Source organism: Pseudorasbora parva, chromosome 25 (genome assembly GCF_024679245.1).
Source record: "Pseudorasbora parva isolate DD20220531a chromosome 25, ASM2467924v1, whole genome shotgun sequence".
NCBI classification, from domain to species: Eukaryota; Metazoa; Chordata; class Actinopteri; order Cypriniformes; family Gobionidae; genus Pseudorasbora; species Pseudorasbora parva.
In genome coordinates, this window is record NC_090196.1 from 35,458,920 (window position 1) to 35,482,954 (window position 24,035).

Genomic DNA, 24,035 nt, shown 5'->3' on the forward strand with positions numbered 1-24,035 from the left:
CATGGTATAATTGAATAAATTAACTTTTATATAATAGTATACACTGTTGTAATTGTGTATTTTTGATAATATTGACTTCAAGTGATAATTGAATAATTTAACTTTTATGTAATAGTATACACTGTCGTAATTGTGAATTTTTTTCCATTTTGACTTTATGGTATAATTGAATAAATTCACTTTTATATAATAGTATACACTATTGTAATTGTGTATTTTTGTTCATTTTGACTTCAAGTGATAATTGAATAATCTCACTTTTATGTTATAGTATACACTGTTGTAATTGTGTATTTTTGATAATTTTGACTTCAAGTGATAATTGAATAATTTCACTTTTTTGTAATAGTATACACTGTCGTAATTGTGAATTTTTGTCCATTTTGACTTCATGGTATAATTGAATAAATTAACTTTTATATAATAGTATACACTGTTGTAATTGTGTATTTTTGATAATTTTGACTTCAAGTGATAATTGAATAATTTCACTTTTATGTAATAGTATACACTGTCGTAATTTTCAATTTTTGTCCATTTTGACTTCATGGTATAATTGAATAAATTAACTTTTATATAATAGTATACACTGTCGTAATTGTGTATTTTTTATCATTTCGACTTCAAGTGATAATTGAATAATTTCACTTTTATGTAATAGTATACACTGTCGTAATTGTGAAGTTTTGTCCATTTTGACTTTATGGTATAATTGAATAAATTAACTTTTATATAATAGTATACACTGTTGTAATTGTGTATTTTTTGATAACTTTGACTTCAAGCGATAATTGAATAATTTCACTTTTATGTAATAGTATACACTGTCGTAATTTTCAATTTTTGTCCATTTTGACTTCATGGTATAATTGAATAAATAAACTTTTATATAATAGTATACACTGTTGTAATTGTGTATTTTTTATCATTTCGACTTCATGTGATAATTGAATAATCTCACTTTTATGTAATAGTATACACTGTCGTAATTGTGAATTTTTGTCCATTTTGACTTCATGGGATAATTGAATAATTTCACTTTTATGTAATAGTATACACTGTTGTAATTGTGTATTTTTTTGATAATTTTCACTTCAAGCGATAATTGAATAATTTCACTTTTAAGTAATAGTATACACTGTCGTAATTTTCAATTTTTGTCCATTTTGACTTTATGGTATAATTGAATAAATTAACTTTTATGTAATAGTATATACTGTTGTAATTGTGTATTTTTTATCATTTCGACTTCATGTGATAATTGAATAATCTCACTTTTATGTAATAGTATACACTGTCAGAATTGTGAATTTTTGTCCATTTTGACTTCATGGGATAATTGAATAATTTCACTTTTATGTAATAGTATACACTGTCGTAATTTAGATTTTTTTTTCCATTTTGACTTTATGGTATAATTGAATAAATTAACTTTTATATAATAATATACAATGTTGTAATTGTGTATTTTTGATAATATTGACTTCAAGTGATAATTGAATAATTTCACTTTTATGTAATAGTATACACTGTCGTAATTGTGAATTTTTGTCCATTTTGACTTTATGGTATAATTGAACAAATTAACTTTTATATAATAGTATACACTGTTGTAATTGTGTATTTTTGATAATTTTGACTTCAAGTGATAATTGAATAATTTAACTTTTATGTAATAGTATACACTGTCATAATTGTGAATTTTTGTCCATTTTGACTTCATGGTATAATTGAATAAATTAACTTTTATATAATAGTATACACTGTTGTAATTGTGAATTTTTGTCCATTTTGACTTTATGGTATAATTGAATAAATTAACTTTTATGTAATAGTATACACTGTCGTAATTGTGTATTTTTTATCATTTCGACTTCAAGTGATAATTGAATAATTTCACTTTTATGTAATAGTATACACTGTCGTAATTGTGAATTTTTGTCCATTTTGACTTTATGGTATAATTGAATAAATTAACTTTTATGTAATAGTATACACTGTCGTAATTGTGAATTTTTGTCCATTTTGACTTTATGGTATAATTGAATAAATTAACTTTTATGTAATAGTATACACTGTCGTAAATGTGAATTTTTGTCCATTTTGACTTTATGGTATAATTGAAAAAATTAACTTTTATATAATAGTATACACTGTTGTAATTGTGTATTTTTTTGATAATTTTGACTTCAAACGATAATTGAATAATTTCACTTTTATGTAATAGTATACACTGTCATAATTTTCAATTTTTGTCCATTTTGACTTTATGGTATAATTGAATAAATTAACTTTTATATAATAGTATACACTGTTGTAATTGTGTATTTTTTATCATTTCGACTTCATGTGATAATTGAATAATCTCACTTTTTTGTAATAGTATACACTGTCGTAATTTAGATTTTTTTTTCCATTTTGACTTTATGGTATAATTGAATAAATTAACTTTTATATAATAGTATACACTGTTGTAATTGTGTATTTTTGATAATATTGACTTCAAGTGATAATAGAATAATTTCACTTTTATGTAATAGTTTACACTGTCGTAATTGTGAAGTTTTTTCCATTTTGACTTTATGGTATAATTGAATAAATTAACTTTTATATAATAGTATACACTGTTGTAATAGTGTATTTTTGATAATTTTGACTTCAAGTGATAATTGAATAATTTCACTTTTATGTAATAGTATACACTGTCGTAATTGTGAATTTTTATCCATTTTGACTTTATGGTATAATTGAATAAATTAACTTTTATATAATAGTATACACTGCCGTAATTGTGTATTTTTTATCATTTCTACTTCAAGTGATAATTGAAAAATTTCACTTTTATGTAATAGTATACTGTCGTAATTGTGAATTTTTGTCCATTTTGACTTTATGGTATAATTGAATAAATTAACTTTTATGTAATAGTATACACTGTCGTAATTGTGAATTTTTGTCCATTTTGACTTTATGGTATAATTGAATAAATTAACTTTTATATAATAGTATACACTGTTGTAATTGTGTATTTTTTTGATAATTTTGACTTCAAGTGATAATTGAATAATTTCACTTTTATGTAATAGTATACACTGTCGTAATTTAGAATTTTTTTCCCATTTTGACTTTAGGGGAAAATTGAATAAACTCACTTTTATGTTATAGTATACACTGTCGTAATTTAAATTTTTTGTCAATTTTGACTTTATGGGATAATTGAATAATTTCACTTTTACGTAATAGTATCCACTGTCGTAATTTTGTATTTTTGATCATTTTGACTTCAAGTGATAATTGAATAATTTCACTTTTATGTAATAGTATACACTGTTGTAATTGTGTATTTTTGATCATTTTGACTTCAAGTGATAATTGAATAATTTCACTTTTATGTAATAGTATACACTGTCGTAATTTAGAATTTTTGTCCATTTTGACTTTATGGTATAATTGAATAAATTAACTTTTATATAATAGTATACACTGTTGTAATTGTGTATTTTTTTGATAATTTTGACTTCAAGTGATAATTGAATAATTTCACTTTTATGTAATAGTATACACTGTCGTAATTTTAAATTTTTGTCCATTTTGACTTTATGGGATAATTGAATAATCTCACTTTTATGTAATAGTATACACTGTCGTAATTTAGATTTTTTTTCCATTTTGACTTTATGGTATAATTGAATAAATTAACTTTTATATAATAATATACACTGTTGTAATTGTGTATTTTTGATCATATTGACTTCAAGTGATAATTGAATAAATTCATTTTTATGTAATAGTATACACTGTCGTAATTTAAATTTTTTGTCCATTTTGACTTTATGGGATAATTGAATAATTTCACTTTTATGTAATAGTATACACTGTTGTAATTTAGAATTTTTGTCCATTTTGAATATTTCTCAATTTTGACTTTATGGGATAATTGAATAATTTCACTTTTATGTAATAGTATACACTGTCGTAATTTTCAATTTTTGTCCATTTTGACTTTATGGTATAATTGAATAAATTAACTTTTATATAATTGTATACACTGTTGTAATTGTGTATTTTTGATAATTTTGACATCAATTGATAATTGAATAATTTCACTTTTATGTAATAGTATACACTGTCGTAATTGTGAATTTTTGATCATATAGACTTCAAGTGATAATTGAATAATTTCACTTTAATGTAATAGTATACACTGTCGTAATTGTGAATTTTTGGTAATTTTGACTTCAAGTGATAATTGAATAATTTCACTTTTATGTAATAGTATACACTGTCGTAATTGTGTATTTTTGATCATATTGACTTCAAGTGATAATTGAATAATTTCACTTTTATGTAATAGTATACACTGTCGTAATTGTGTATTTTTGGTAATTTTGACTTCAAGTGATAATTGAATAATTTCACTTTTATGTAATAGTATACACTGTCGTAATTGTGAATTTTTGATCACATTGACTTCAAGTGATAATTGAATAATTTCACTTTTATGTAATAGTATACACTGTTGTAATTGTGTATTTTTGGTAATTTTGACTTCAAGTGATAATTGAATAATTTCACTTTTATGTAATAGTATACACTGTCATAATTGTGTATTTTTGTTCATTTTGACATCATGTGATAATTGAATAATTTCACTTTTATGTAATAGTATACACTGTTGTAATTGTGTATTTTTGATCATATTGACTTCAAGTGATTATTGAATAATTTCACTTTTATGTAATAGTATAGACTGTCGTAATTGTGAATTTTTGATCACATTGACTTCAAGTGATAATTGAATAATTTCACTTTTATGTAATAGTATACACTGTCGTAATTGTGTATTTTTGTTCATTTTGACATCATGTGATAATTGAATAATTTCACTTTTATGTAATAGTATACACTGTCGTAATTGTGTATTTTTGATCAAATTGACTTCAAGTGATTATTGAATAATTTCACTTTTATGCAATAGTATACACTGTCGTAATTTAGAATTTTTGTCCATTTTGACTTTGTGATAATTGAATAATTTAACTTTTATGTAATAGTATACACTGTCGTAATATTCAATTTTTGTCCATTTTGACTTTATAGTATAATTGAATAAATTAACTTTTATATAATAGTATACACTGTTGTAATTGTGTATTTTTGATCATATTGACTTCAAGTGATTATTGAATAATTTCACTTTTATGTAATAGTATAGACTGTCGTAATTGTGAATTTTTGATCACATTGACTTCAAGTGATAATTGAATAATTTCACTTTTATGTAATAGTATACACTGTCGTAATTGTGTATTTTTGTTCATTTTGACATCATGTGATAATTGAATAATTTCACTTTTATGTAATAGTATACACTGTCGTAATTGTGTATTTTTGATCATATTGACTTCGTGATAATTGAATAATTTCACTTTTATGCAATAGTATACACTGTCGTAATTTAGAATTTTTGTCCATTTTGACTTTGTGATAATTGAATAATTTAACTTTTATGTAATAGTATACACTGTCGTAATATTCAATTTTTGTCCATTTTGACTTTATAGTATAATTGAATAAATTAACTTTTATATAATAGTATACACTGTTGTAATTGTGAATTTTTGATAATTTTGACTTCAAGTGATAATTGAATAATTTCACTTTTATGTAATAGTATACACTGTCGTAATTGTGAATTTTTGTCCATTTTGACTTTATGGTATAATTGAATAAATTAACTTTTATATAATAGAATACACTGTCGTAATTGTGTATTTTTTATCATTTCGACTTCAAGTGATAATTGAATAATTTCACTTTTATGTAATAGTATACACTGTCGTAATTGTGAATTTTTGTCCATTTTGACTTTATGGTATAATTGAATAAATTAACTTTTATATAATAGTATACACTGTTGTAATTGTGTATTTTTGATAATTTCGACTTCATGTGATAATTGAATAATCTCACTTTTATGTTAAAGTATACACTGTCGTAATTTAGAATTTTTTTTCCATTTTGACTTTATGGTATAATTGAATAATTTCACTTTTATGTAATAGTATACACTGTCGTAATTCTGAATTTTTTTCCATTTTGACTTTATGGTATAATTGAATAAATTCACTTTTATATAATAGTATACACTATTGTAATTGTTTATTTTTGTTCATTTTGACTTCAAGTGATAATTGAATAATTTCACTTTTATGTAATAGTATACACTGTCGTAATATTCAATTTTTGTCCATTTTGACTTTATAGTATAATTGAATAAATTAACATTTATGTAATAGTATACACTGTTGTAATTGTGTATTTTTTATAATTTCGACTTCATGTGATAATTGAATAATTTCACTTTTATGTAATAGTATACACTGTCTTAATTTAGAATTTTTTTCCATTTTGACTTTATGGGATAATTGAATAATCTCACTTTTATGTAATATTATACACTGTCGTAATTTAGAATTTTTTTTCCATTTTGACTTTATGGTATAATTGAATAAATTCACTTTTATATAATAGTATACACTATTGCAATTGTGTATTTTTTTTCATTTTGACTTTATGGGATAATTGAATAATTTGACTTTTATGTAATAGTATACACTGTCGAAAATGGTATTTTTTTCATTTTGACTTTATGGGATAATTGAATAATTTCACTTTTATGTAATAGTATACACTGTCGTAATTTTCAATTTTTGTCCATTTTGACTATGTTATAATTGAATAAATTAACTTTTATATAATTGTATACACTGTTGTAATTGAGTATTTTTGATAATTTTGACTTCAAGTGATAATTGAATAATTTCCCTTTTATGTAATAATATACACTGTCGTAATTTAGAATTTTTTTTCCATTTTGACTTTAGGGGAAAATTGAATAAACTCACTTTTATGTAATAGTATACACTGTCGTAATTTAATTTTTTTGTCAATTTTGACTTTATGGGATAATTTAATAATTTCAATTTACGTAATAGTATACACTGTCGTAATTTTGTATTTTTGATCATTTTGACTTCAAGTGATAATTGAAAAATTTCACTTTTATGTAATAGTATACACTGTCGTAATTTTGTATTTTTGATCATTTTGACTTCAAGTGATAATTGAATAATTTCACTTTTATATAATAGTATACACTGTCGTAATTTAGAATTTTTGTCAATTTTGACTTTATGGGATAATTTAATAATTTCAATTTACGTAATAGTATACACTGTCGTAATTTTGTATTTTTGATCATTTTGACTTCAAGTGATAATTGAATAATTTCACTTTTATATAATAGTATACACTGTCGTAATTAAGAATTTTTGTCCATTTTGACTTCATGTGATAATTGAATAATTTCCACTTTTTTGTAATAGTATACACTGTCGTAATTTTGTATTTTTGATCATTTTGACTTCAAGTGATAATTGAATAATTTCACTTTTATATAATAGTATACACTGTCGTAATTTAGAATTTTTGTCAATTTTGACTTTATGGGATAATTTAATAATTTCAATTTACGTAATAGTATACACTGTCGTAATTGTGTATTTTTGATCATTTTGACTTCAAGTGATAATTGAATAATTTCACTTTTATGTAATAGTATACACTGTCGTAATTTAGAATTTTTGTCCATTTTGACTTTATGGGATAATTGAATAATTTAACTTTTATGTAATAGTATACACTGTCGTAATTGTGAAATATTTTTGATTTTGACTTCAAGTGATAATTGAATAATTTCACCTTTATGTAATAGTATACACTGTCGTAATTGTGTATTTTTGTTCATTTTGACTTCAAGTGATAATTGAATAATTTCACCTTTATGTAATAGTATACACCGTCGTAATTGTGTATTTTTGTCCATTTTGACTTCAAGTGATAATTGAATAATTTCACTTTTATGTAATAGTATACACTGTCGTAATTTAGAATTTTTGTCCATTTTGACTTTGTAATAATTGAATAATTTCACTTTTATGTAATAGTATACACTGTCGTAATTGTGAAATTTTTTCGATTTTGACTTCATGGTATAATTGAATAAATTCATTTTTATGTTATAGTATACACTGTCGTAATTTAAATTTTTTGTCCATTTTGACTTTATGGGATAATTGAATAATTTCACTTTTACGTAATAGTATACACTGTCGAAATTGTGTATTTTTTTCATTTTGACTTTATGGGATAATTGAATAACTTCACTTTTATGTAATAGTATACACTGTCGTAATTGTTAAATTTTTTCGATTTTGACTTCATGGTATAATTGAATAAATTCATTTTTATGTAATAGTATACACTGTCGTAATTTTGTATTTTTGATCATTTTGACTTCAAGTGATAATTGAATAATTTCACTTTTATGTAATAGTATTATTCAATTATCACTGTTGTAATTGTGAATTTTTGATCATTTTGACTTCAAGTGATAATTGAATAATTTCACTTTTATGTAATAGTATACACTGTCTTAATTTAAAATTTTTGTCCATTTTGACTTTATGGGATAATTGAATAATTTCACTTTTACGTAATAGTATACACTGTCGAAAATGGTATTTTTTTTCATTTTGACTTTATGTGATAATTGAATAATTTCACTTTTATGTAATAGTATACACTGTCGTAATTGTGAAATTTTTTCGATTTTGACTTCATGGTATAATTGAATAAATTCATTTTTATGTAATAGTATGAACTGTCTTAATTTAAAATTTTTGTCCATTTTGACTTTATGGGATAATTGAATAATTTCACTTTTACGTAATAGTATACACTGTCGAAATTGTGTATTTTTTTTCATTTTGACTTTATGGTATAATTGAATAATTTCACTTTTATGTAATAGTATACACTGTCGAAAATGGTATTTTTTTCATTTTGACTTTATGGGATAATTGAATAATTTCACTTTTATGTAATAGTATACACTGTCGTAATTTTCAATTTTTGTCCATTTTGACTATGTTATAATTGAATAAATTAACTTTTATATAATAGTATACACTGTTGTAATTGTGTATTTTTTATAATTTCGACTTCATGTGATAATTGAATAATTTCACTTTTATGTAATAGTATACACTGTCTTAATTTAGAATTTTTTTCCATTTTGACTTTATGGTATAATTGAATAAATTCACTTTTATGTAATAGTATACACTGTTGTAATTGTGTATTTTTGATCATTTTGACTTCAAGTGATAATTGAATAATCTCACTTTTATGTAATAGTATACACTGTCGTAATTTAGAATTTTTTTTCCATTTTGACTTTATGGTATAATTGAATAAATTCACTTTTATATAATAGTATACACTATTGCAATTGTGTATTTTTGTTCATTTTGACTTCAAGTGATAATTGAATAATTTCACTTTTATGTAATAGTATACAGTGTCGTAATTTGGAATTTTTGTCCATTTGACTTTATGGTATAATTGAATAAATTAACTTTTATATAATTGTATACACTGTTGTAATTGTGTATTTTTGATAATTTTGACTTCAAGTGATAATTGAATAATTTCCCTTTTATGTAATAATATACACTGTCGTAATTTAGAATTTTTTTTCCATTTTGACTTTAGGGGAAAATTGAATAAACTCACTTTTATGTAATAGTATACACTGTCGTAATTTAATTTTTTTGTCAATTTTGACTTTATGGGATAATTGAATAATTTCAATTTACGTAATAGTATACACTGTCGTAATTTTGTATTTTTGATCATTTTGACTTCAAGTGATAATTGAAAAATTTCACTTTTATGTAATAGTATACACTGTCGTAATTTTGTATTTTTGATCATTTTGACTTTGTGATAATTGAAAAATTTCACTTTTATGTAATAGTATATACTGTCGTAATTTAGAATTTTTGTCCATTTTGACTTCATGTGATAATTGAATAATTTCCACTTTTTTGTAATAGTATACACTGTCGTAATTTAGAATTTTTGTCCATTTTGACTTTATGGGATAATTGAATAATTTAACTTTTATGTAATAGTATACACTGTTGTAATTGTGAAATATTTTTGATTTTGACTTCATGGTATAATTGAAAAAAAAATCACTTTTATATAATAGTATACACTATTGTAATTGTGTATTTTTGTTCATTTTGACTTCAAGTGATAATTGAATAATTTCACTTTTATGTAATAGTATACACTGTCGTAATTTAGAATTTTTGTCCATTTTGACTTTGTAATAATTGAATAAATTCATTTTTATGTAATAGTATACACTGTCGTAATTTAAATTTTTTGTCCATTTTGACTTTATGGGATAATTGAATAATTTCACTTTTACGTAATAGTATACACTGTCGAAATTGTGTATTTTTTTTCATTTTGACTTTATGGGATAATTGAATAACTTCACTTTTATGTAATAGTATACACTGTCGTAATTGTTAAATTTTTTCGATTTTGACTTCATGGTATAATTGAATAAATTCATTTTTATGTAATAGTATGAACTGTCTTAATTTAAAATTTTTGTCCATTTTGACTTTATGGGATAATTGAATAATTTCACTTTTACGTAATAGTATACACTGTCGAAATTGTGTATTTTTTTTCATTTTGACTTTATGGGATAATTGAATAATTTCACTTTTATGTAATAGTATACACTGTCGAAAATGGTATTTTTGTCCATTTTGACTTTATGGGATAATTGAATAATTTCACTTTTATGTAATAGTATACACTGTCGTAATTAAAAAAAATTGTCCATTTTGACTTTGGGATAATTGAATCATTTCACTTTAATGTAATAGTATACACTGTCGTAATTTAGAATTTTTGTCCATTTTGACTTTGTGATAATTGAATAATTTCACTTTCATGTAATAGTATACACTGTTGTAATTTAGAATTTTTGTCCATTTTGACTTTATGGGATAATTGAATAATTTCACTTTCATGTAATAGTATACACTGTCGTAATTTTGTATTTTTGTTCATTTTGACTTCATGTAATAATTGAATAATTTAACTTTTATATAATATTAGACTGTCATAATTTTGAAATTTTGTCCATTTAGAATTTTTATTTACAAAATGGATAACATTTGTACATTACAACAATAGTATCTTCAAAACGTCAAAGTTATGACTTTTTCTAATAATTCAATAATATCAACTTTTTATGTAATAATTATGACCTCACAATCATGTCTTTATGTAATAATTTCCAATTTATCATAATTGTGACTGTACCAAAGCATGAATGTTTTTCTTGTGTTTTCCTTCTACACAGAAGAGAAAACAACATGAGCAGGAGAAATTAATGACAGATTCTTCTCTTTTGTGTGAAGTCTTAATATAAAACATCTGCTCAATGAGTTTATTCCGTGCTTTGAGCTCAGATAATAAAACTCTGTGTTCCTCCGCTTGGCTTGATGAAGACATCAGCTCAGATAATCTGCCGAGATAATGTGGTGTCCGGCATCATGGAGACCCATTAACGTGCACTTTAATTAGCATATCAAAGATCATCTGCTCCATAAATATATGAAGTGACATCCTCAGACTCATTATACGGTGCGGCCTATTAAAGCGATCTGGCTGAGATTTGAGTCTCATAATGAGAGGGAGTTTTGTCCTCTCAGGAGCCGCTGAAGGTTGTGGATGAAGAGTTGATTAACTGAAGGGAGGACAAGGTGAGCATTGAGTGGCATTATCTGCTTGACATTTCTGCTGTTTGATGCAGTGGATGCTGGTGACAAATGCCAGCGCTGTCACTGAATCGCCTTAATTACGCCTCACCGACTCGGACACAATCCAGCTGAAGGATGTAGAAATAATCCTGATGGATGTGAATGGAGTCATAGTGAAAGAACTGGAGGACACTGTAGAGATTCGACAGGGACTTATTAACCTCTCGTGTGCTTTAGCTTCTGAACAAGAAAAACTAGTACAGATGATTGCAGATTTCTTTTTGTGGAAGTGCTTTACCAGCTTTGCGGTCAATCTAAAGAAATCTGCCAAGAGCAAATACAAATTAAAATCAAATGAGATAAAAGCAGATGAATCCTATATTTGGACCAAGATTTTTTGCATTGTGGTTATTTTAATTAGTAAACATATTTCCATTACAAATGCACACACAAAGAAAAAACTAATTATATATATATATATATATATATATATATATATATATATATATATATATATATATATATATATATATATATATATAAAATACTCATAAAAAATATGAATATTGCATTGACTTTGTTTTTGTCATCTTTTATAAGAACTCAAGCTAGAATAGTGCAAAACTACACTGCAAAAAATGATCTTCTCACTTAGTAATTTTGTCTTGTTTTAAGTCTAAATATCTAACAATTCTTAAGTAAAGATGCATTTACTAAATAAAATGATTCAAGTAAAATTACATAAGATATCTTTTTCTTGTTTTGTTGAAAATCAAAATGAAGTGAGTTTTTGTTTAAAACAGGCAGAATTATCTGCCAATGGGGTAAGAAAAATAATCTTATTTCTGTTTGAAATCTTGTTTCCTAAACAGAAATAAGATTATTTTTCTCACCCCATTGTCAGATAATTTAGCTTGTTTTAAACAAAATCTCACTTCATTTTGATTTTTTTTCCCAACAAAACAAGAAAAATATATCTTATGTCATTTTACTCATCTCATAAATGCATCTTAATTTAAGAATATTAAAATATTTGAGAAAAAAATAAGAAAATACTAAATAAGAAGAGTACAAACATGAACTACACTAAACGTTCTCTCTGTGGAAGTGCGCGCCTTTGCTAGATTAACGAGAGAAGTCCTGAAGAAAAGATTTATTCAGTGTCAAAATATCACAATGACCACACATTCACCTGGCCAAGAGACGACTACAGGTTATTCAAATCAGACTAAGAACACTGAGCCAGAACAATACAGAAATTTACAATCGAAATATACAACTGTTGCTCCAAATGAACAGAAACAAAACCAGACTGAGAAAAGCTGCATCCACTGAAACTGGTTTCTTTTACAGACAGACAGACGGTGCAAAATGTATCTGAAAAAGCTCCTAAATGGCTTATGGACATTAATTAAACCGAGTCCACTGAGCAGGACTAGATCATAATTTTTCAACAAACCTTACAGTATTATAGGAAGCATTAAAACCAGAGGAAGCGTTTTTAGATTTACTCTGGCACCGCTCAAAGAAGAAATCATAACCCAAGCATGGATTCAACCCAATACTTCCCACTTTTAATTTCACATCAGGAAGAACTACATCACCAATAAACCCCTTTCACACTGCGATTCCAGCAAATACACGGATAATGCGACCCGGCATTTGTTCCCGGGCCGCTAGATTTGGTCCTTTCTCACTGCCAGCGAAATACCGTAATATGTGCGCTTTCACACACAACCCGTAACGGTCCCGGGTCAAGTTGACACGTGACATCCGGATGTGACGTATAACGGCGAGCGATCTCAGCTTCAGCGCGGATAGTAAGGAGCTCCGTGGGCTCGACTTGTGTCCAGTTTGCGCTCATTTCTGCTTGTTTAATTTTAGTTTCTTTTGTAGACGAACACTCTCTGCGTTTAAAACACCGATGAGCTCTTCTGGCACTGCAGGGTTGTGTTATTGAAAAAACAAGCTCTAGGAGTCGCACAATAACTACGCACACGTTGCGGCATTAGTTTTGGCTTTTGTTCACACAGCGCTCGTCCCGGATTGAACCCCGCAATGTTACTAGGTCCCTGACCCGGGTTCAATTCGGTAATCAATTCCGGGACGTGGTTGCTTTCACACAGAAGGCGACCCGGCAATGTTCCGGGAATATCGCAGGTCCGACGTGCAGTGTGAAAGGGGCTCAACAGGTTTCCTTTCTGTACTTAATCATGTCCAGTTGCTGGTCATGTAATCAAGATTGGGCACTATTTTAGAGGTGAAAAGAGTAACGTTGGCTGGTTTTATATGGACTTGGGGAAGCATGTCTGAGGTAGAAGTAGAGCTGGCCCGGTTATGAGTCGTCGAGAGCTGGTTTGGTGCAGATAGTTAAAAAAAATACACATAAAATACTACACATCTGAAAAACAGACTCAGCAAGGTTGATTAAAGGCAGGAGATTGCACAATAATTCACATTTTGCTGAAATGTAAACATTATTTGAAAAATTCTTCAGATCCTGTGAGGAATGACAAATAAATAAAACATTATGGGAATAATTCACTTAAAAATAAAGTCATTAATTTGACCTCATGTTGTCCCAAACCTGAGAGTGGCCCATCATTGGTCAAATGTAATTGATGTCAAAGTTAATATGATACTTTTTTTGTGGAAATGGGGAAAGGATACAATTTAATAATTCACCTATAAAAAATATATGAGATTAAGGAAAAGGAAATTACATTTTAAATGCATTTGTGTTCTCTTGTGAACGTTTCCCATTCCTCCTGAGACACTGTGTCTGCATGCAAAAAAAAGCAAAACTTTTATGAGCGGACACAAAGTGTCTCAGGGGGAATGGGAAACATTCACAAGAAAGCAAGTGAATATATATAAATAATAAATAAAATATAATAAATAAATAATATATATTTTTACAAAATCAAAACAAAAAAGTTAAAAGTTAACCGTTTAAAGTTAACAGGCTAATGCAAAGTTTAAATAAAACATTTTGAAAAATTTATTGGACAAAATCGTATTATTTGAAATTATTTTTTGGACGAAAACACGACTTTACTGAGCAAATGGGCGAAAGCAAAGTTCAAAATTAAAAAAAAAAAGTTCTTGCAAAGTTCTAAATTTATGACAAATTTTGTTGGACGAAACCCAAACTTTACTGAGCAAAGTTCAAAATTTTGAAAAATTTTATTAGACAAAATCTTACTGATTTTTTTTTTTTTTTTTTTGGGGGGGGGGGGGGGGGACTTTAAGAAAATGGGCGAAGGCAAAGAAGGCAAAGAGCAAACAACCATTTTCGACCATTACTTCATTTTTAAAGATCAAATTCAAAAATGTATAAATTTTTATTGGATGAAAACTTTTGGACGAACAATTTTTTGGACAAGAACATAAAAGATATTCTAGATCAGAAGCTAAAATTTTGCAAGTAAATATGAAGAGTGAATGTAAATTCATTTTTTTTAAGTTTCTTAAACTATTGTGAGCAAAAAATAAAATAAATAAAAAATGTTTCTCCGATGTCCTATTTCTTCCATCATAACCACTTCGAGGCTTAGACAATCATACAGGTTTGGTTTGAATAAGGGACCCTAATTTTTGAGTGAAATATTCCTTGAAATATTCCAGTAACAAAAATCGTAAGTAATGCAATGAAACTTGGTTAGAAAACATTACCAAAGCGTGAAAAATATTCTTCTGGTCTTTTCTCATAAAAATTGCCACATTGAACGAGGCAAAAGTAGATCGTACCACATGGGTAAATGGTAAAGTCTGAGAGCTTGCATGTGAATTATACAGTTGTAACCGACAGGAAGGCGTTATGCACTGCTTCTGGTGCTTTCTCCCCGTGAGTCATCAGCTCCTGAATGGTCATCCAGTTGTCCAGGATTTTCCTATTTCTCTTCTTCATGGTCTTGCGGTGGCTGAGTTGTATGATGCTGACCTCTCCGGAGCTCAGAGGGTTCTCCCGCAGGCTCTCCAGACGGCTCCTCTGCATGAACTCTCGCCGCCGCCGCTGCTCTTTGGCCCGCAGGAGGTGCTGTTTGCGCTCCTCTTTGCTCCAGTAGCGGCCCATCTTCATCTCGCTCATGGCGTCGTCATCTGTCGTCATGCCGCCGCTGCGCTCCTCCTTTATTTTAAGGGCTCGCTCCCGGAGGAGACGATCTCGGACCGGCCGTTTGGTGATGTACCTGGTTCCGTCGCTGCGGACTTTCACCTTCCACTCCATCTTGGGTTCAGAAGGCCGGGCCACCTGAGCAAATGGGTGAATGCAAAAAACTTTACTGAGTAAACATGTGAATGCAAAATTAAAATGCAACATTTAAAACATTTTTTGGGAAAAAAGTAAAACTTTACTGACCAAATGGGTAAATGCATTTTTTGTGATGAAATCAAAACTTAACTAAAAAACGTGAATGCAAAATTTAAATAAAAAAAAAAAAAATTTTGGGACAAAAGTAAAACTTTACTGAGCAAATGGGTGAATGCAAAGTTCAATAAAATTACAAATGTTACTGGATTAAATTTTATGAGAATTTTTTTGGACAAAAGCAAAACTTTACTGAGCAAATGGGTGAATGCAAAGATCAAAATGCAATACAATTTTAAATGTTATTAGACTAAATTTTTTTCTTTTCTTTTTTTTGATGAAACCAAAACTTTTGAGCAAAAAAGATGAAGGGAAAGTTTAAAAAAAAAATGTATGATTTAGACAAAATTTGATTTGATGTTTTTGTTTGAAAGCAAAACTTTAGTGAGCAAAAAGATGAAGGCAAAGTTTAAATTCAAAATTTGTATGTTTTATCAGACAAAATTTTATTAGAATTTTTTTTGAGGCCAAAAGCAAAACAGGCAAAAGTTTGAAATTGTATTACTGGATGACATTTTAAATTGTAAACTTTATTGAGCAAAAAAAATGTATTTTATTTTTTATTAATGGATGAAATTTTATCAGAATGTTTTTTGGATGAAAGCTAAACTTTATTTTGCAAACAGGCAGATGTAAAGTTGTTACCTGCGGGCCGCTCATCCCCAGCAGCCCCTGAGCGAACTCCACGGCCGACTGCGTCTGGAGCTCCCTGTAGCTCTGGCAGTGTCTGGAGCTGAGGTCTGAGGCTCTGGATAAGGCAGCGATGCGAGTCTTTAGGCATGCCTCGTCCTCCGCAGACTCTGAAGGATTGCTGAGCTCTGGACTCCTGAAGCATGAGCGGAGGTTCTTTAGGTTGGTTAAGCCGGTTCTGTGGTCCGGAGAGCGGTCAATAGGGAGCGGTGTGCTCCGGGAGCTTTCGGCTGTATTGTAAGCGCTCGAACTGTCCTTATCCGACTTCTCCGGATGCTCCCTAATGTCCGGAAGCTTCTTTGGGTCTTTGGGATGCGTCTGATGCGCCCGCATGATATTCTGGCACTCCAGCTGGATGCTGCGGAGCTCCTCATTGAGCATTTGGAGCTCGTGCTCGACGCCGCTGCATTCAATGGTGCTGCTGCGCGTGTAGAATAGCTCGTATTCGCCACTGTTGCGGATCTGACACTTGAGCTCCAGCATCTGCTGATATCGGTCTCCTTCGGGCCCATTCTTCTCCACACCTTCGCCCTCAGCCTCCCGCCGATGGCCCAAACACCGAGACAATCTCTTCTGGAGCTGAGCCAGGACATTATTCTCCGAGCCGGCTGGCCGACTGAGCTTCTGCTGATTGTAGGAGCAGGACGCTGTGATGTTTTCTTCGTCAGCTCCTCTGGCCTGCCGGACGATTTCGAGGGAGAATTATTCAAGCAAAACCAGAATCTACTGAGACTTCAGCGATTTAGCATGCTTTTCTTACTTAGTATTTTCGTCTTGTTTCTAGTCTAAATATCGAACAATTCTTACATTAAGAAACATTTACTAGACCAGTCAAAATTATTGTCTTGTTTTGGGAAAAAATAACTCAAAATGAAGAGAGTATCGTTAAATATCGTCATTTTGCGTCATCTGAGGATTTTTTGGCCAGAGGCTAAAGACTACACTGCAAAAAATGCTCTTCTTATTTAGTATTTTTGTCGTGTTTCCAGTCCAAATATCAAAAAATTCTTAAATCAAGATGCATTTGCTAGATAAGTTAAATGACATGAGATATTTTTGCTGGTTTTCAGGGGAAAATTTTCAAAATGAAGTGAGTTTTTGCCTAAAACAGACAAAATGATCTGCCAATGGGGTGAGAAAAATTATCTTATTTCTGTTTGGGATGGAAACAAGAAAGAAGATTTCAATCAGAAAACAGACAAAAACATTGGCAGATCATTTTGCCTGTTTTAAGCAAAAACTCACTTCATTTTGATATTTTCCCCAGAAAACAAGACAAATCTTATGTCGTTTCACTGATCTAGTAAATGCATCTTGATTTAAGAATATTTAGATATTTGGACTGGAAACAAGATTAAAACACTAAATTAGAAGAGCATTTTTGCAGTGTACTGAGACGTCATTAATCAGTTTTTGTGCTCATTGGGAGCCAGTAAGAATGGATTAAAACAATGCGTGTATATCTGCTTTGTTTGAATGGTCAAATCATTAATCTATCATTCTTTAATTACTAACACAAGCTATGCACAGCAAAAAATATCACAATCAATCTTTTTGTTTTGTTTTCCAGTAAGACTTAAAAGCGCCATGAACAGAGAAATCAAGCTTTTGAGATGTAAGGTCATCCCACTGTAAGAATATTTTGTATGTTTCAAATCCGAAAAATCCCTTGTAAACCCAAAAACAGCTTTTATTGGAACCAAGCCTAGAGAATGACACATTGTGCCTATTACGTGCCAATCAATCAATCATCACAACTTTGGCCCTGCCCACTGGAGTGTTAGTGAGATGACGAGGAGAGAAGAGCAATACAGGACTAAAACTAACATTACCTTCAAGAGGATCCGAAAGCTAGGAATGTGCTTATTTATTTTCAACAATGTGGATGTTGAGCATTGTATATGTATTCGCTTTATTTCACCGTGGATTTTTTAGGAAATAAGTTGCAAACCCCAATAAAAGTATGAGATGTTTAAGAATGAGCTGTTTCTCACCTTCTCTTCCTCCTCTCTGACCGCTCTGTTCATCTCCTCCTCCTCTTCTCTCCTCTGTTCCTCCAGCATTTCCATCTTCAGCTCCTCTAAGAACTCGCTGTGTTCATCATCCAGCCACGGCTCCTCCTGAAACAGCAGATGAGGGTGAGTCTCAACAAACAACTGCACATCACCAATGGCCCAGATGAGGCCTGGATACGTATGATATCTGGGAAGTTACATTCTGCATAAAGAAAATAGCCATTACGATGCATTGTGACATTATGTGGTGATATTTGTTTCGGGAAAATATGTATTGAAATCGAATGTGCATCTGATTTAAATCAGATACTGATATTTTCACTGCAAAAAAATGCTTTTCTTGTTTCTAGTCAAAATATCTAAAAATTCTTACAATAAAAAACATTTATTAGACAAGTAAAAATTATTGCATTAAAAAACATTTATTAGACAAGTAAAAATGATTGTCTTGTTTTGGTAAAAAATAACTCAAAATTAGGAGAGTTTTCCCTTTAAATAATCTGCCAATGGGGTAAGAAGAAATAATCTTGTTTTCTATTTGAATTAATATTACTTTACTCACCTCATTCAGATTATTTAGCTTATTTTAAGCAAAAACTCTCTTAATTTTGAGTTATTTTTTACCAAAACAAGACAATTACTTTTGCTTGTCTAGTAAATACTTCTTGTTTTAAGAATTTTTAGATGTTTGCACTAGAAACAAGACAAAAATACTAAATAAGAAAAGTATTTTTTTTTTTTTTTGCATATTTCTGTCGGCTGCATGACGATACAGTTTGCTTTCTCTAGATATGCAGCCTTTGGGTCAGACTTGCATGAGTTTTTGTCTATAAATAGCTTTTTTTTCTCGTGCTATATAATGCCAACAGACCCTTCTCAACGCTCTTGTACAGTGTAATGTGCACCCTTCTCAGCCGCTCCACCAACAGACGCAACCCGGAAAAACTATGGTACAGAATTTTGCCGATAACTGATTGTTCTACCAATCAGCTAAATAAATCGGCAAAACCGATGAACTGCAAAACCGATTGTGGTGTGACAGGCAGCGGGGCGAGGGACCGCGAGAGCGGGCCGGTGATTAGTGTTCACGAGTGCCAGCTGCATGGCCTCCTTCCTTCCCATCTGCGAACCATATTACACCGATGAATCGGCAAACCCGATGAACTGCAAAACCGATGAATCGGCAAAACAGATGAATCGGCTAAATGATTCATCAGCCAAACCAATTAATCGACAAAACCAAATCGGCAAAACAGATCAATCAGCAAAACCGATGAATCAGTTGACCTCTAAAATAAACTGCAAAAAAATGTGTCATTATAGTGTTCTCCATAATGTGTTCTCCCTCAGTGTTTCTGTCTTGTTTTCCAGCACATACTTAAAACATAATACATTTACTGGAGAAGCAAAATTACTTAAAATCCCTGAAAAAAATATGCTTACATTTATCCTTAGATCAAGAACAAGAATCTGCCAATGGGGTCAGTAAAATAATTTTTACTTCAAAGGAAAAACAAGATAATTTTTCTGACCCCATTGATTAATTTTTTTCTAGTTTTTAAGCAAAATCTTAATATTGATATCTTAAAGCAGCACTAGGTAACTTTTCAACCTTCATAATATATTTTTTAAGACTCTTGTGATGATACATCGACTTACAATAGGTTGAAGGACACGTCTGCCATAGCCTGACGGGGTCTGTATCGTTTTTAATCGTACTTTTAAACTTCGGGTTTCGGGTAGTAACCCGAGAACAAAACGAACTACAAAATTCGACTGCTTTACGGCATATACGTCACTTCCACCAACACACACACTTCCTTACATTCGGACGTGCGAGCCCAACTTTGTTCGTTGGATAATATAGTCATGTCTGAAGCAGCACAGACAAATAAGAAAGAAAAGGTTTTGTTGGAGGAAAGCAATAAGAGGAAACGAGAGAGTGCTGTGATTAAAGGCCGGACGAGGATCAACATGTGACCAGCGTTTGCTCGTCGGCGTGAGCTGAAGGAGGCGCGCCCGACCGATGCTGTCCTGCTTGTTACGGTGAGCTACCACTCAAACATTGAACTGAAGTATCATATAGATTCTGGAAAACACTAACATATAGACTACTATAATGACGCTGGCTTGTAAACGTAAGCATCGTGATTATTTGGCATTTGAAACAAATAAAACCCATGAAATTATATTCATATGACATGCTGAAGCATAAGCCACTGACTGTACCTGATGAAGACATTTCACACGCGCCGCCAGAAGAACAGCTGCATGTGAACTCCTCCTGCAGTGTTCAGGGGAACTGTTAGTGCTGCACCGACCCGCGGGACGCTTTTATGAAGTTATTTGGCCCGCACCGCACCGCACCGCACCACTGTATATATTTTTACAACCCGCCCCGCACCGCGACCATTAAATAGACATGCGGGGTCTGCGGGTTATGAGACGACCCGCGCATCACTAGCTCAGGGCTATCAGGACTGTCATGTCAGCAAATGCACGCGCGATGGCATCCCCTGATGTAGGATGACAGATCTTACGACAGTAGTTGAGGACATTATTTTTCCAAACTGTAGGGGGGCCCCGAGAGCAAAAGTAGCCAAGTGCTGCTTTAATATCGTCAGTCCATTTTGCGTCTTCAGTAAATGAAACAGTGAGAAAGCAATTCATGTTTGTCAGAATGATTATCAGAACTATATAATAATTTCACTACAAAAAATGCTTTCTTACTCAGTATTTTTGTCTTGTTTTCAGTCTAAATATCTAAAAAAAAAAATACTTAAATCAAGAAGCATTTACAAGATAAGTAAAATGACATGTTTTCTGGAAATTAAAATCAAAATTAAGTGAGTCAGACAAATAATCCTGTTTCTGATTGAAATCTTGTTTCTTGTTTCCGTCCCAAACAGAAATACGATTATTTTGCTGGCCCCATTGGCAGATCATTTTGCATGTTTAGGAAAAAATATCTCATGCCATTTCACTTATCTAGTAAAAGCATTTTGCTTTTAGATGTTTAGACTGGAAACAAGACAAAAATACTAAATAAGAAGAGCATTTTTTTGCAGTGTCCACATTTCACCCAAAATTGTCATAGTACTGTAATTACATTTTTAGCTTCACTGTCATTTTAAAATCTATTAAAATTTACCAGAAAAATGATAATGGTCCTAAAAATAGGCTACATTTCGTTCTTTTGAAATGAAATATGAGCTGCCCGTTTCTTCATTAAACCCACTCAGCTGTTCATTGAGCTTTTATGGCTCTGATGTGAGAAACGCATTACGTTTGTGTCACATTTTATGACGTCTACATCACACACATTATTGGAAGTAATGTTGTCTGGAGAGCTGTGTAATGAACTGGAGTGGTCAGCGGATGGACGGACACAAACACACAGCGGATGAGCCTCAATTCAGCCATTCGTCATGTGTTTAATTAGAGCCGGTAATGTTCACACCAGCTGTCTGACGGCTGTTTTTGTGTAACCATGTTATTAAACACAAATATGACTGTGTGAATTTCTGGAGTAAATATAGAGCAGATGATGTTTTCAGGTAGCTCTTCACACAGGGATGCATGATGTATGAGACACCATATTGGTATCGGCCGATATATGGTCGTTTTTAATGTTAACAGTCTGATAAATACATTTCACCGATATATTAAAGCCGATAAATAATGCATTTTTCCATAAGCTGAGACACTTCAGATGGGCACTGTTCGCCATGATGGTTTTGAAATGTTTGATATAGGATTGGAAAGGAAAACAAATTGCATCTCAGAATAATATATTGGTTATCAGCTTTTGAATATAAAGAATTATCGGTTATCGATATCGGCCAAAATCTTCACATCGGTGCCTCCCAAACTACACTATAAGGTCCCATTAGGTAACATTAGTACAAGCCATGCGGATAAGACATAACTCTGTAGGTGTGTGTGTGTGTGTGCGTGTGTGTGTGTGTGTGTGTGTGATGGGTAGGTTTAGGTGTAGGGGCAGTGTAAGTGGATAGAAAATGTGGTTTGTACAGTATAAAAACATTTACGCCTATGGAATGTCCCCACAATTCACAAAAACAAGTGTGTGTGTGTGTGTGTGTGTGTGTGTGTGTGTGTGTGTGTGTGTGTGTGTGTGTGTGTGTGTGTGTGTGTGTGTGTCTGTGTGTGTACCTGCATTTCCGGCCTGGCGACCAGCAGAACAATATTCCTGCTTTCTTCATTACTGAGAACGGCCACAGCTTCCTGTCTGTCCTGAACATCCTGCCCATTGATCTGTCAATCACACACATCAGCCAATGAGAAGAAGCGTATAGTTTATTAGAAGAAAAGAAAAAAACACTGAAAAAAAAAAGATGTTCTTCCCCATTTTGTTCTTATTTTCCAGCCCAAATATCCAAACATACTTAAATCAAGACTCATTTACTGGAGAAGCAGAGTGACTGAAGACATTAAGTCTTGCTTTCTGGAAAATGTATCAAAATTAAATGAGTTAAAATAAGAACAAATACAGTAGTGACCGAAAGAGAAAAAGCAAACAGTGTCTGCAATATAATCAGTTATTAATAATTTTGTTGGTTCTCTCCTATATTTTTGCATGCGTTCATAATTTCCTTGAATGACAGCCTGGACAAAAAATACGCCACACAATTTGGCATTTTTCATTGTGTTATCAGCATTGGTCCAAAAATAACAAAAACTACGACTTTATTCAGCATTGGCTTCTCTTCCGGGTTTGTGTTCAATCCTCAAATAAAGATTCAAACGGTTATGAATCAGCGAATCGATTCATGATTCGGATCGCGTGTCAAACTGCTGAAATCACGAGACATTGGTGATCTGAATCATGAATCGATTCACTGACTCATAACCGTTCGAATCTTTATTTGAGGATTGAACACAAACGCGGAAGAGAAGCCAATGCTGAATAAAGTCGTAGTTTTTGTTATTTTTGGACCCAAATGTATTTCGGATGCTTCAAGAGACTCTAATTAACCCACTGATGTCTCATATGGACTACTGTGATGATGTTTTTATTCCCTTTCTGGACATGGACAGTATAGTGTGCATACACTTGCATACGCTCTCGGACTAAATATAAAATATCTTAAACTGTGTGTGAAGATGAACGGAGGTCTTACGGGTGTGGAGCGACATTAGGGAGAGGAGTTAATGACAGAAGTTTCAGTTTTGGCTGAACTAACCCTTTAATATCTTCAGTCCTTTATTTAAGTGTGAATGTTTAGGTATTTGGAAAAGCAG

General features: G+C 30.7%; 1 protein-coding gene across 1 annotated transcript in view; it reads right to left on the reverse strand.

Moving 5' to 3' along the window:
* Window positions 1-15,074: 15,074 nt before the first annotated feature.
* The window catches only part of LOC137064685 (PDZ domain-containing RING finger protein 4-like), a 43,232-nt gene continuing 34,271 nt past the window's right edge, over window positions 15,075-24,035 (reverse strand). The window contains exons 6-9 of the mRNA XM_067436149.1: window positions 22,947-23,048; window positions 18,753-18,878; window positions 16,714-17,436; window positions 15,075-15,951 (exon numbers count right to left, since the gene is read on the reverse strand). Of these exons, the coding sequence (XP_067292250.1) occupies window positions 15,490-15,951; window positions 16,714-17,436; window positions 18,753-18,878; window positions 22,947-23,048 (1,413 nt within the window). The 3' untranslated portion in view covers window positions 15,075-15,489. The remainder of the gene's footprint in view (window positions 15,952-16,713; window positions 17,437-18,752; window positions 18,879-22,946; window positions 23,049-24,035) is intronic.